This window comes from Centruroides sculpturatus, unplaced genomic scaffold (genome assembly GCF_000671375.1).
Source record: "Centruroides sculpturatus isolate CEXI.00-Female unplaced genomic scaffold, Cexi_2.0 scaffold711, whole genome shotgun sequence".
NCBI classification, from domain to species: domain Eukaryota; kingdom Metazoa; phylum Arthropoda; class Arachnida; order Scorpiones; family Buthidae; genus Centruroides; species Centruroides sculpturatus.
Genome location: NW_019384941.1, coordinates 229,056 through 241,273, shown reverse-complemented (window position 1 = coordinate 241,273; position 12,218 = coordinate 229,056). Strand labels below are relative to the sequence as shown.

The window sequence follows — 12,218 nt, the reverse complement described above, 5'->3', positions numbered from 1 at the left end:
TTAATATTTTATTATGTTATGAATTTTCTCTTTGCATATTTCGGGGTGAGATTGAATGGATGTGCGGGATTTGGATTATTTCATATTTTGTGGCAAGAAGAAAGACTTGTTCGAGCAGGATGAACCTTCACAAAGTAGATTTGAGGTATTTGGGCATCGGTCATTCATGTATATTTTCGTCCAAGTATCCACCAGAATATATCCTTGGGGTGTAAATTACTTGTGTGGTGACGAGATGAAAACAATAGCATAAACGGATGTAGAGATTACATTATTCGGCAAGTATACGTGAATTAACAATAAAGTATTCGATACATAATAAGTGACAGGTGACACTATCCAGTTAATTGACCCGAGCAACATAATTTCTCTTTTATTCTCATATAAAAGAGTGTTTTTTGGAATAAAATAAACTTATTGATTTAAAAATGATTTAAATGATTGAATATTTCGGATGAAAGTGTAATTGTTTTCGTTCTATTTTCATCTCTATGTACTTTATTTGTCTTATTCTTTATGTAACGAGGATTATTGTGTCTCTGTAAACGCTTTTAGCTCTATAATAAAAATCTTTCGTTCGATTTGGTATCAAATTCTTTCAAAATTACAAGAAATTTCTACTTTTTTATTGTCTATAAATTGAAATTCACACTAAATACGATTTAAAGCGGTATATTACACTTCTGTTTTCGTACAATCCGCGTGGCGAAGATTAAAGATTATGCCATGCCCTAGACCCGTGCTCCCTAAACTTTTTTCCTTAATGACCCCATATTATTATGGGGATTTTTTCACGACCCCGGGCCGGGTATTAAATATAAGATAAAGACATACCATTATTGCCCATAACTACTTTATTCATTTGCAAGCGAAACAATGTACTGTACAGTACATACACATATAAAAATCAGTTTTAGGATTTGCTTTAATTATACAAATATTAATGAAAGTAAATTAAACTTTAACGATAATGAATAACATGCGATTGTTTCTTCAAATTCAACTGTTTCAATTTAATTTTCGTGGCCCCAGCATTTCGCTTTGAGAACATCATTGGGGTTGCGACCCATAGTTTAGGAAGCCTTGCCCTAGACAACAAGTGACTTGGAAGGCCTTTTCTATGCAGATGTATACAGCGAAAAAGCCCTATTTTTCAAGACTTTATATTGTAAAACGCGAATTGTTTATGATCATGTGTTGGTCGTGGATCGCTCCTGGCTAAGGGACAGACCACTTGGGGTTTTCCGGGTTTTCTTCGCGTTGTCACACCCAAATAGAATCCAATTTTTCGTTAAAAAACATCGCTGAAGCATCCCTTAACTAAACCAACTAAAATAGTACCAGTGAATATTTATTAGCAGTTCTTATAATCATTATGGGTTCGGCCAGGCCCGCAATTGGGTGGTTAGATGGGGTCCCATATATCCGGACGGATCATCCCAATAAAATTTCCTGGGGGTTTGTTGTTCCGTCAGGATTTCATCCCGGGTCCCACATAGCAATATTAACAGTCGACAGTCCTGGGCCAATTATCTGAGTTTAGTAGTTTATCCATTTGACATTAATGGGCATCTTCAATTAAAGTGTCAAAGAAACTTAATTTATTGGAACTCTTGATAGTCCGGTCATTAAGAAATTGACCGGATTATCAAGAGTCTATTGACTCAATAAATCAGTAGACTCTTGCCCAGAGTGGTGCCGTATTAGCGAGAGTATCTGTAATATGATAAACTCGGTATAATATAATAAATAAATAATAAATAAAAGTATCAAATTAAAATTTTTTAATAGCATTTTTATGAAAGATTTTGAAAATCCATAACTATAAAAAGGAATACCAAATAGAAAAATAATTATATAAATATCATAATGTAATGAAATTTTCTTTGTTAAGTTAAAATTGAAATTTATAAGTAAATTTCATAAAGTTTCTTCTTTAATCTTCGTCATATTCTCTAATTCTTCTTCAATTTTGACACTTCCAGACTCATTTTCCGTTTTGGTTTTAGATTCAGGTTCTTCGGTGTTGTTACTGCAATCGATCAACAGAATCTCGTGTCTGCAGTTGGGTTTTTTCCATTGTTTTCTGTGTTGTTTCTTCATTTTTCTCTTTCTTATCAGCACCGGAATATTCTTTTCGTTGTTGCTCGAACCATCGTCTTTCTGTGTATCTTGCTGAGAATTGCCATCAGCCATTCGATGATTCTTATATGTTCCTGTGGAGGTTTTCATTTGCTGAACACGAAAATTAGACGTTTGCAACGTGGAAGATTGTCCATAATGAAACTGTGATAATGGCTTAAAATTTGGATTTAAATCAGGTGCAGGAGGCATAAAAGATCGAAAATTAGAACATGAATTGGGCTTTTGATACGTTGCTTCCGAATTGAAACCATTTAAAGAGGAGAAATTTTGAAAATAATAATTTTGATTTGTTGATGGAACATGGAGTCGTAGTTGAGGCACGAACAATAATCTCTGTTGCTGTTGATTTTTCGTGCTCATTTGAAAGTGTTGAGGAAAATATGGCACAGCAACAGGCCGTCCTTTCTGACAATTTTGCGAATTTTTTGAATCAACTCCATTTCCATTTGCAGATTGCTGGTAAGAAAAATTCACCGTTTGAATTTTCGAATGAAAATAATTATTGCAAAATTGCTGATTTTGATAAATTCTTCGTGAATTATGTGAAGTAAGAGGTGACCTTCCTATCATAGGGATATAGCTCCTCTGGTCTTTATATTGACAATTTGGACGCACAGAAGAAACCGGATTTACCAATTCGTGTCTGAAATCATTTTTTTGTATAAGTTTATTATCGTACAGCAAAGAAGGGCGAGAAATAGGAGAATTCTTATGAAAAACATTAGATCTTCCTTGATTAGACATTATGGAAACTGCTTGATCCGGTCTTTTGAAACGAAGATCACGACACTTAAAATGATATTCGTGTCCTGTAGGTACAGTTGGAGAAGATGTAAGAGAATTGTGCCAATTAACCTTTCGATTTTGTTTAACAGAAGTTGAAATTTTCCATGGAGGACTTCTGAAAATGTAGCATCGATCATTTGTTTTCTCTCTTTCTTGATTAATCTCTGATGATGCCAATTGGTTGTGATTTAAAACAATAGTGTTAGGAGATGTGTCGAGATCGTCTTCATTCGTTGTTTGCTGATTTAATTTACTTTGATTATTGTGATTAGAACTGTAAATTTCAATGCATTTTTCCTAATAAATAAACAATTCAAAATTATTATTAGAATAGTTAAACTTTAATTTATAAAACTGTAACCTCTTTTTCTTCTTCGAGTAACGTTTTGTATGTAATTTTATCACAATGAACTTCTTTTTCAACGTCTGTAACATTCCCGACATCTGTTATTTTCCATTCAACGTGAGAATAAGGGAAATTCTTCCACATCAAATAACTATTACAATCTTGGAAGAAGTGTTGTAGAAATTGTCTGCATTTGTTTAATTTTTCTCCACCTACAAAATGGTTATAAAGAATAAGAAGATTATAAGTGATCCAATAGACTGGATGGCTCTTAAGAAGTCATCCTGACACTATGGGTAATCCACAATCGAATTTGGTCCAACAACATTCCAAGAACTTCTCGATGCGGATATGTAGGTTCTTTTTTTCTCCACTCCATCACTTCGTTGTGGGTCTGACTGAACTTACTATAGACACAAGAAAAGACTATCATAGGTCCTTAAGATTTAGCAAAAAATTTTTCATCAGCAGACTGCCATGAAGACCTATAACTTTCCACTGGTGTCTGTCTATCTGTCCTTCCTTAATCTCGAGAAGGAGTTAGGTAGAAGTAAGTCGATACTAAATATGGAATGCTTAAGAGCGTGAAGTCCCAACTAACTGTAATCGGAAGTTACAGTTAATTCCTGTTATTGAAATAACGTAACTTCCGGTTTGGACCGGAAGTTACGTTATTTCAATTCAGAAATCTTTTCCTAAACGGAGTTAGATAGATGACCGGCACGACTCTTTTGTTAATAGAAGAGTATGATATATGGAGGCAAGACACTACTAAAATTGAGAGCACTGTGATGAAAAATTGCAGCACAGCATTGTGATGACGTCGCAATAAACAATTGCTCGTTATATTTATATTATCAACAACGTGATTATCTTAAATATTTTATAAAAACTTACCAGAATTGCAAACAAATTTCATTCTCAGACATTTTACACTGTTTCTAATGATTTCCATCAGAATATCCTCTACATTTTTATTTTTCGCCCTAGAATAAATTCCTTATTGACACCAAACTTTCGATAGTATTTACAGAAAAAATAATAATAAACAGACGCTTACAATGCTTGATCTACGTCGAGAGTTTTATTCTTAAGTGATTTTTGCTTTGAAGACTTTCCCGAAGCTAATAGTTTTCGTCCAAGATTATAAAGTCGAAATTTTGGATCCGAACGACCGCTTTAAAAATAAATAATATATATTTATTGCTAATGTTTAACATTAAAACATAATACATGTATTTAAACTTTTCGTTGGTACTTTTTCCGCCACGTGGACACTAAGAGGGACCATTTTTTAGGCCAATCGAGTGTGCAAATGGAGCGACCGAGCAGTAAAGAATGGGTGTCTGATATACCCTGAAAATTTTAGGATATTTCAGGACCTGGTCTTGGCCCACACTCCCGAAAAATTACTGGTGTTTTCTCTTGCCCCGTTCCACAGAACTACAAATTCCTAGCAGCATTTCTATGTCTGTCAGACTGTCCTTTCGTAATCTCAGGAATGGAGTTAGATAGAAAAAAACCAGAACCAGATATGGAAAATTTCGTGGCGAGAGGCCCCGATTAACTATATACAAACTTCGTGTATAAACTGGAAGTCATGTTTTTCAATTCAGAAATTTTCTTTCGAACAGACTTAGATAGATGACAGCATGACTACATTGCTAACTGGGAAAGTATGATTTACAGGGGCAAGACATTACTAAAATTGAGAGCGTTGTGGCGATATCACAATAAATAAATGCTTGTTTAATCTATCAACAATTGTTTTATTCATAGAATCTTACTTGATATCGTCGTTTTTATCCATCATTTTCATTTCAAGTTCGATAACTTCTGGCCAGAGGAAAGACTCTAAACTTTTCGTTCGAATGGACACGGGCCAAATGAACGGTTCCATGTCTTCTACAGCGTAAGTCTGGTTGTCTGACTGAAGATACGAACTTAACCAATCTTTCCCGGTTGTTAAGTGAGTATATTTATCCATTTTTGTATCAAGCTATCATAAAAGGTAAAAGTCCACCTATCTGTTGAAGAAATATTAAATTTAAAAAAATAATATCATTATATATAGTACATACCACAATAAGTGGTATACTTTAGATGTTAATGATAACCGAATAACAATCTTAACAAGCAAACCAGTGAAATAATTGAGTTAAATTCACGAATTATAATCTTTCCAATACAGAAGGTTACGAAGAGTCGAACCTGCGAAAACGATCACTCTTTATGTTCTCGTCAGTAGCCGTTGTTTAGAGGTTTCACGAACACCTGGTGCATTTAAATTTAAAATTTTCTAAGAAAATAAATGAAATATTGTAAGAATCATACGAAATTCTATTGTCCTGATCAAAATACTGAAACGAAATTCAATTTGATTATAATATGAAGAAGAATTCATTTTCAAATATTTGTGAAATAAATATTACACACCTTTGTGAGAAACTTTACAGTAAAAACAATTCGAATACCTCGTTTATAACTAGTAAATCGTTTAAGAAATTCTTTGTAAGAACACTTCGAATTCAAATTAAATTCTTCTAACTGATTTCTCCTTGTTCTTTATTACAAACTGGTAAAGACTTTTTAAAATACATAACAGTTTTTCAAGTCTTAAAAACTTATAATAAAACTATTTAATTCCAAAAAATATNTATTTATTTTTTAGAAAATACAAGGGAAGAGGCGCATCCACCGCTTCCAATGACGCACGCCACTGAAACAGAGTATCAAACATTGTGTAAACTTCAAACAATGATTCAACGTTCGATCATCGCTTCCACGAGGTGGCGCTGATCGGACGAGTGCAACCAGCGCCACCTTGTGGAAGCTCTGGACGCAATCGTGGCTAATTGGAAACTGTTTTTATAAAGTTATGGTAAAGAAAAATGTTACAATTTGTATCCAAAGGTAACTTTTTAAGTGGATAAAATAGCGTCCAAAGAACCGTTATTTTGGAATTTCTTATACGGGATAATTTGTTACGCGGGGAATTTTAACACACATTTTATGGTGTAAATACTGAGACAGGAAAATTTGGACTTCTTACAAGTTAGACGGGAAACTATTTAATTCCAAAAAATATAATTTATTTTTTTTATTATATAAACTAAAAAACAGGTATGTCGAGGGAAGATCTTGCCTTCTGCTCTGAAATAGAGAAGCCTATATAAGTATATATACACAGGCTCTATTCATCGCGGTTGCTGTATTTCTACAATTAGTTAACACAATACAAATAGTAAGATTAGTAAGATGCACTGACTATAGCATGCTCTTAAGTATGTCTGGTGTCGAAACGACACGTCAGCCATTAATAGAAAGCACCTGATAGGGACTACGATCCGAAACAATAAGCCTGCAGCAAAATTAGCGACCACCTTAAGTATGCAAGTGTTTGATTTACAATATGGTGAATATCTGGATGCTTTGAAACAGGGCAGTGACGTGCCGTGACTTTTGACGATAGGGAAGCTGTATTTCTATAAGAAGCCGACTTCCAGGGGCAATCAGTTAATTCTTTAAATGTATTTTTAATAGATTATTTATCTGACGTAATTAATAAATAAACAAGTTTAATATAATTATCTCCGTTATTAGATTCAATAGATTCCCTATGCCGTCTAAATGCCAATTCTCGCTTCGATAAAAACATGTAACATCTATTTATTTAGATATAATATATCTATTACCCATAATTATCTCGTTACAATTTTCAATATTTATTTTATATTATTTACTAATGTTAAATTCTATTCCGCTTCGATTTCCAAATTGCTTGAAATACGAAAGAATCGACGATTTTTCGTGTCTTTTGCCAGCTAAATTGTCAAAGACATTCTTATTCCACACACTAATTTCACTTTGTAAATGCATAAAAATGCATTTACAGAGTGAAATTTACAGAGCCATTTTATCGTAAAAATGTCGAACAAATTTTTTATTGAAGCGTTTATATTTAACTTAGGAATTGGCCTTTCTCTTTTAATAATGTTTTCTTTTCCATTATACGATCTCGAGCCAAAACTTTAAAAATAAATTTTCAATATCGCAATAACATTCCGAATCGCTAGCCACGATATAAGGGCTAAAATAAAAAAATAAAATTATAAAAACTACTTGGTGAAATAAAATATAATGTGGTGGATATACATACCTGGTACAAAACCTTTTTCAATTGTATTAATATACTTTTAAAGAAAATTATAATTAAATATAGCTTTGTAAAGAAACATACATAAAAATAACATAAAATATTCTTTACTTTTTAAATCTTAACCACTTAATCAAATAGCTCCCTACGAGTGGAATCAGAGACGGTCCTGTTAGGTGTGCGGTGCGTGCATGCACGCGAGCTGTCAAATCCCGAGGGTCCCCATACCGGTCAATGTCAAATGCCTCTTTTCTGGCATCACTAGTAGATCTCAAAGGGCGCGACAGGGTTGTTGTAAATTTTAAACGTTTCTCACCATAGCTGTAAAAATCTAAATACAGTCGAACCCCCTATAACACTGTTGATTATTCCGTTTTATATGAATTCCATGTTGTACTAGTCACTTAGATTTTACAAATACGTGTGCCGGGCTGTGAATGGCTCATGTATTTGTAAAATCTAAGTGACTCGTACAACATGGAATTCATATAAAACGGAATAATCAATAGTGTTATGGGGGGTCGACTGTATGTTAAACATAATAGTCATTTGTTTTCTAACTAATTATTTTCAGGACCAGATGTCCACAGAAATTTCCAAAATTTACAACTTTTCGGTCACTCTCGTCGAACTGGAAAAATTTCTGTCTTTATTACATCTAATACAGTATTTCAAAGAAATCAGTCCCCACTGTACTCGGCTATAGATTGGGTCGGTTAAGCTTTTAAGTAATATTCCAACTCTTTCAGCAGGGTTTTATTTTGTTCCCAATACCCTAACCTCTTATTTATTTAACTACTTCTTAAGTAGAAATAAGTNAAAAAATAAATACAGTCGAACCCCCTATAACACTGTTGATTATTCCGTTTTATATGAATTCCATGTTGTACTAGTCACTTAGATTTTACAAATACGTGTGCCGGGCTGTGAATGGCTCATGTATTTGTAAAATCTAAGTGACTCGTACAACATGGAATTCATATAAAACGGAATAATCAATAGTGTTATGGGGGGTCGACTGTATGTTAAACATAATAGTCATTTGTTTTCTAACTAATTATTTTCAGGACCAGATGTCCACAGAAATTTCCAAAATTTACAACTTTTCGGTCACTCTCGTTGAACTGGAAAATTTTCTGTTTATATTACGTCTAATATTACGAAGAAATCAGTCTCCACTGTACTCGGCTAGAGATTGGGTCGGTTAAGCTTTTAAGTAATATTCCAACTCTTTCAGCAGGGTTTTATTTTGTTCCCAATACCCTAACCTCTTATTTATTTAACTACTTCTTAAGTAGAAATAAGTGCAAACCGGTTACTTTGTACTCGAATATTTGTAGTCTCGGGAAAAAAAGTGGAAAGACAAATTTTTTATGACAAACGGATACGTAAATCGTAAATTTAAGGAAAATAAATTCTAGAGCTTTTTCTGTACTTCGTGCATCTTTCTCATTCATTAAATTTAGTTGTAAATGATGCTACCAAAGTAATGGATTTTTTTAAACTTCTGTCAACTATACAGAACTATTGTAAAAACATACCAGTAAATTATTATCGGTTGGGTTAAGTTATAAATCTACTCGCGATTCGCGTAATCGGGCGAGGGCGGGCGGCTAACAGCCCTGAATCGGTCCCGGGTAGAATTGGATGCGTTAGGGCTGTTTTACACTATGACCGACTGGACCGACTGGTCCGACCCGACCGATTTTATAATCGGACCGNTCGAACTCTTGATTGGTGGTAGAAAAAATCCAGTTCTGTTTCTGGAACTGTTTGAACTGACAAGGAAATAAGTGAGTTTTCGTGAAATTTTTTAAAAAAATAATTCTTTAATTATAAAATTCTTAAATTTTTACTCGAAGAATACCGTAAAAATTCCTCTTGACTCTCGTCATCTTTCGTAATTTCTTCAGAAACCATGAGTGAAGGACTCGGTGCCCATTGTAGCAAAGACGATGGAAGTAAACTTTAGTAATTTTTAAAAATTTAAATCCTTTTTTGTCACTTTATTTTTTTTAAATACATTTTGTAAGGCAGATGATGAGGAAATTGGACCATGTGCGGTTTGTTATGAGGAGGAACGGGTTGGGATTTGCCAAGGAGTGAGAATTTGCGGTACATGCAAAGTCAGATTCGATTATGCTATAAGAGATTTTTATGATCCAATATGCTACAATGAAGGAGTCTGTGCAAATTCCAGATTAATCTTCCTTTGTGAGTACTGTCGACTGAACAGGTGCTACGAACTGGGAATGAAGTTTATAGATCAATACGGTTTGTAGAGCCATTTTCTGATTATTACTCTCGATACTTGTGTAATTATTAAATGTTTACTCCCTTTAATTGAAGATAAAAATTGCTTCTATCGTGATATACAGCTAAGATTAGCTAGAGAACATGGGTAAGTGTATTTTTAAATTTCTGTACTACCACTCGGTATTTAATATAGCTAAGTATGTTGTAGTGTCTGTATTTATTGGTCGTGTGTGTCTGATAAACTGCTTTTAATACAGGTGGATACACATACCAATAAAATAGTCTTTTTTAAAGGAAACTGGCATTGTTGCATTTTTACTAGTCTGCTGTATTGTGTGAACAAGGTGCGTCTTGCTATATTAGAGCCGCTTTTTCAGGCAGCATTCCCATTTACGTGGTTCCTAGATAATTAAGATTATATTTTATAATGAAAGTTTACATTTATATACATTTTTCTAACGTTGCACTGTGTGTATTTCTTTGTAGGATATCAAAGTAGATGGTGAGGATAAATGGGAGATGTTAACTAAAGAATTCGTACCTCTTAGATATTCTTTTCTCAGTTGGATTTCTGGACATCCCGAATTTCAGGAACTAAGACCTGGATTTCAAGTAAAAACTTCTTTTTTTATTCTCACAATTCAAACTTTTTGCTGTATATGATGCTCTACTTTCATTTTATGCTGAAGTTAATTACGCACATTAAAATTAAAATGGTTAAGAAACTCGTAAACCTAAAATTATCATCTCGATAGCGTAAACAGGAAGGGTCGCCGCCATTTTAATTAAGAAAATTACGTGAATGTAGTAAAACCGTTGTATACGTGTATACTGTATAACATACGTAAGAGCTTATCCACAGTGCCACAGGAATGAATATAAGTTTGCACGTTGTAATTTGGGTTCCCCGATATCGATTCTTCTAGTTACGGCACTGGTTTATCTTCGAAACTTTAATATTTTAAGCAGAAACACATAAATTTACAACCCCTTTTTTCCCTACTGATTTTTACTAAGGAGAATGTCTGTCTTTTGCAAGGACCTCACGAAGCAAAGATACGTAGTCAGAGGGATGATAATGGAAATAGTGGACCGATCGTTTGACGTTCACCTGGTTTTGAAAGTTGGCACGTGCTTTTTGGATCCTTGGAAATACGAGAGTAACGAAAAAACTGTTTTAGTGGGTGACATTTTAGAGTTAATGCCTCTTTTAGATAAAATAGAAATCGATTTATTAATACTGATGAGAAAGTTATATTCTGAAACCGTAAATACTCCATACATTGTAAGTAAATTGTGCCTTTCATAATATACATACATCGTTTTGACAACAAATTGACGCCATACTTGTGGTAATGACATCAATACGACGTATTCAGTAAAACGAATGGTGAGCCGACCGGATGTTTACTTCTGTAAACATCTGGCTCACCATTGGGCAAATGGCGTTTTTTAAGTTTTTTTTGTACCCAACACCTAAATAGGGAGCTAGTTCCTCGTAGAAATAAGGCAACAACACGTGGGCGGCTTCTATCATCAATCCAAGTATAGACGACTTGGATTAATGAATGATAACGACGACAGACTTGGACTTTAATGATTATTGAAGTATTCCTTACAAAAATTTTAGATTATTATACTGTAACCGGAGTATTTCGATAGTAATTTAGACAATATTAAGAAAATTTTAATGTATTTAGTATACTATCTCAGTTTATTTTATAGAAAGGGAAGAGGAGTTCCGATGATTTCGTCGATTTTTCTTAATGACTGAAGACTACAAATTAAGTGTTCCTACAATATTTCTGGTGAGGTTTTGTTTTTCATATTTGTTTTCTTTTCATTAATCTTCTTTTTTAGATAATATCGAAAACAATTTTTATTTCTAGATTTTAACCAATGACTGACTGTTGGACTTTATTATCTAGTTCTTAATAATAGTGAATAATTTCATCTTTACGATGGCGTATACTGTACAACGCTGTTTTTATATTCTTTTTACTCTGATCGGTATACATTTTAACTGTAATAATAAAGTTTGATGGTTTTTGTCTCGTTTAGCATTAATTTTTTATTTATATAATTTTTATAAATACAAATCCAAAAATTTATAATTACAAAGTCTTGTCATAAGCGCAAAAAACAAAAAATCTTAATCTAACGCAAACCTCCCTACAAAATTTCAGAAATATTCGATAAGAGGCACAGGAGTTAAGCTTCAAAGCGGGTGAACAACAGTGTGCACCACAACACACACACGCTAACAACTATACATACAGGGAAAAAAATCAATTTTGGGGGTTCTTCGAGGTCTTAATCCTGGAGGGGAAATGTTTTGACTGATTCAATACTTTCTATTTGTTATATATAACCCCACTCGAATGACCAGAAAGTAGGGAATACATATATAAATTTGTGAAATTTATGCCCTTCAAGCTTCCCGTCTGTTATGAAAATTTATTTAAAAAATAACTTTTATATTATTAATCGCAATATTAATAAATCGTGTGGCGCCATCTGTTTTAAAAT

The 12,218-nt window shown here is 33.4% G+C and overlaps 1 protein-coding gene and 1 long non-coding RNA gene across 6 annotated transcripts; one reads left to right on the top strand and one right to left on the bottom strand.

The window, feature by feature from the left end:
• Positions 1 to 1,827: 1,827 nt before the first annotated feature.
• Positions 1,828 to 5,858, bottom strand: LOC111632135. Of its 5 annotated transcripts, none has more exons than XM_023376505.1 (7): positions 5,714 to 5,858; positions 5,420 to 5,576; positions 5,065 to 5,304; positions 4,338 to 4,454; positions 4,175 to 4,263; positions 3,293 to 3,489; positions 1,828 to 3,228 (listed from the first exon to the last, which is right to left on the bottom strand). In XM_023376505.1, the coding sequence occupies exons 3-7, from the start codon at positions 5,262 to 5,264 to the stop codon at positions 1,921 to 1,923; spliced, it is 1,911 nt and encodes a 636-aa protein (XP_023232273.1). In that variant the 5' UTR covers positions 5,265 to 5,304; positions 5,420 to 5,576; positions 5,714 to 5,858; the 3' UTR covers positions 1,828 to 1,920. The 5 variants fall into 5 exon arrangements, with proteins under 5 accessions (XP_023232273.1, XP_023232275.1, XP_023232276.1 ...); XM_023376507.1 differs by having other exon boundaries at positions 5,489 to 5,576; XM_023376508.1 differs by having other exon boundaries at positions 5,752 to 5,837.
• A 3,628-nt stretch (positions 5,859 to 9,486) lies between these two features.
• LOC111632131 lies at positions 9,487 to 11,701 on the top strand. The gene is made up of 5 exons (XR_002757814.1): positions 9,487 to 9,707; positions 9,783 to 9,834; positions 10,176 to 10,301; positions 11,415 to 11,497; positions 11,579 to 11,701. It is a non-coding gene; the product is annotated as an uncharacterized LOC111632131 (long non-coding RNA).
• Positions 11,702 to 12,218: the final 517 nt, after the last annotated feature.

Excerpts from the sequence above, each read along its gene's own strand:
- LOC111632135 (XM_023376505.1), bottom strand. The coding sequence starts at position 5,264 with ATGGATAAATATACTCACTTAACAACCGGGAAAGATTGGTTAAGTTCG. Across the intron at positions 4,455-5,064 it reads GATAAAAACGACGATATCAA|CGGTCGTTCGGATCCAAAAT; the intron begins GTAAGATTCTAT and ends TTATTTTTAAAG. Across the intron at positions 3,229-3,292 it reads TACTCGAAGAAGAAAAAGAG|GAAAAATGCATTGAAATTTA; the intron begins GTTACAGTTTTA and ends TTTATTTATTAG.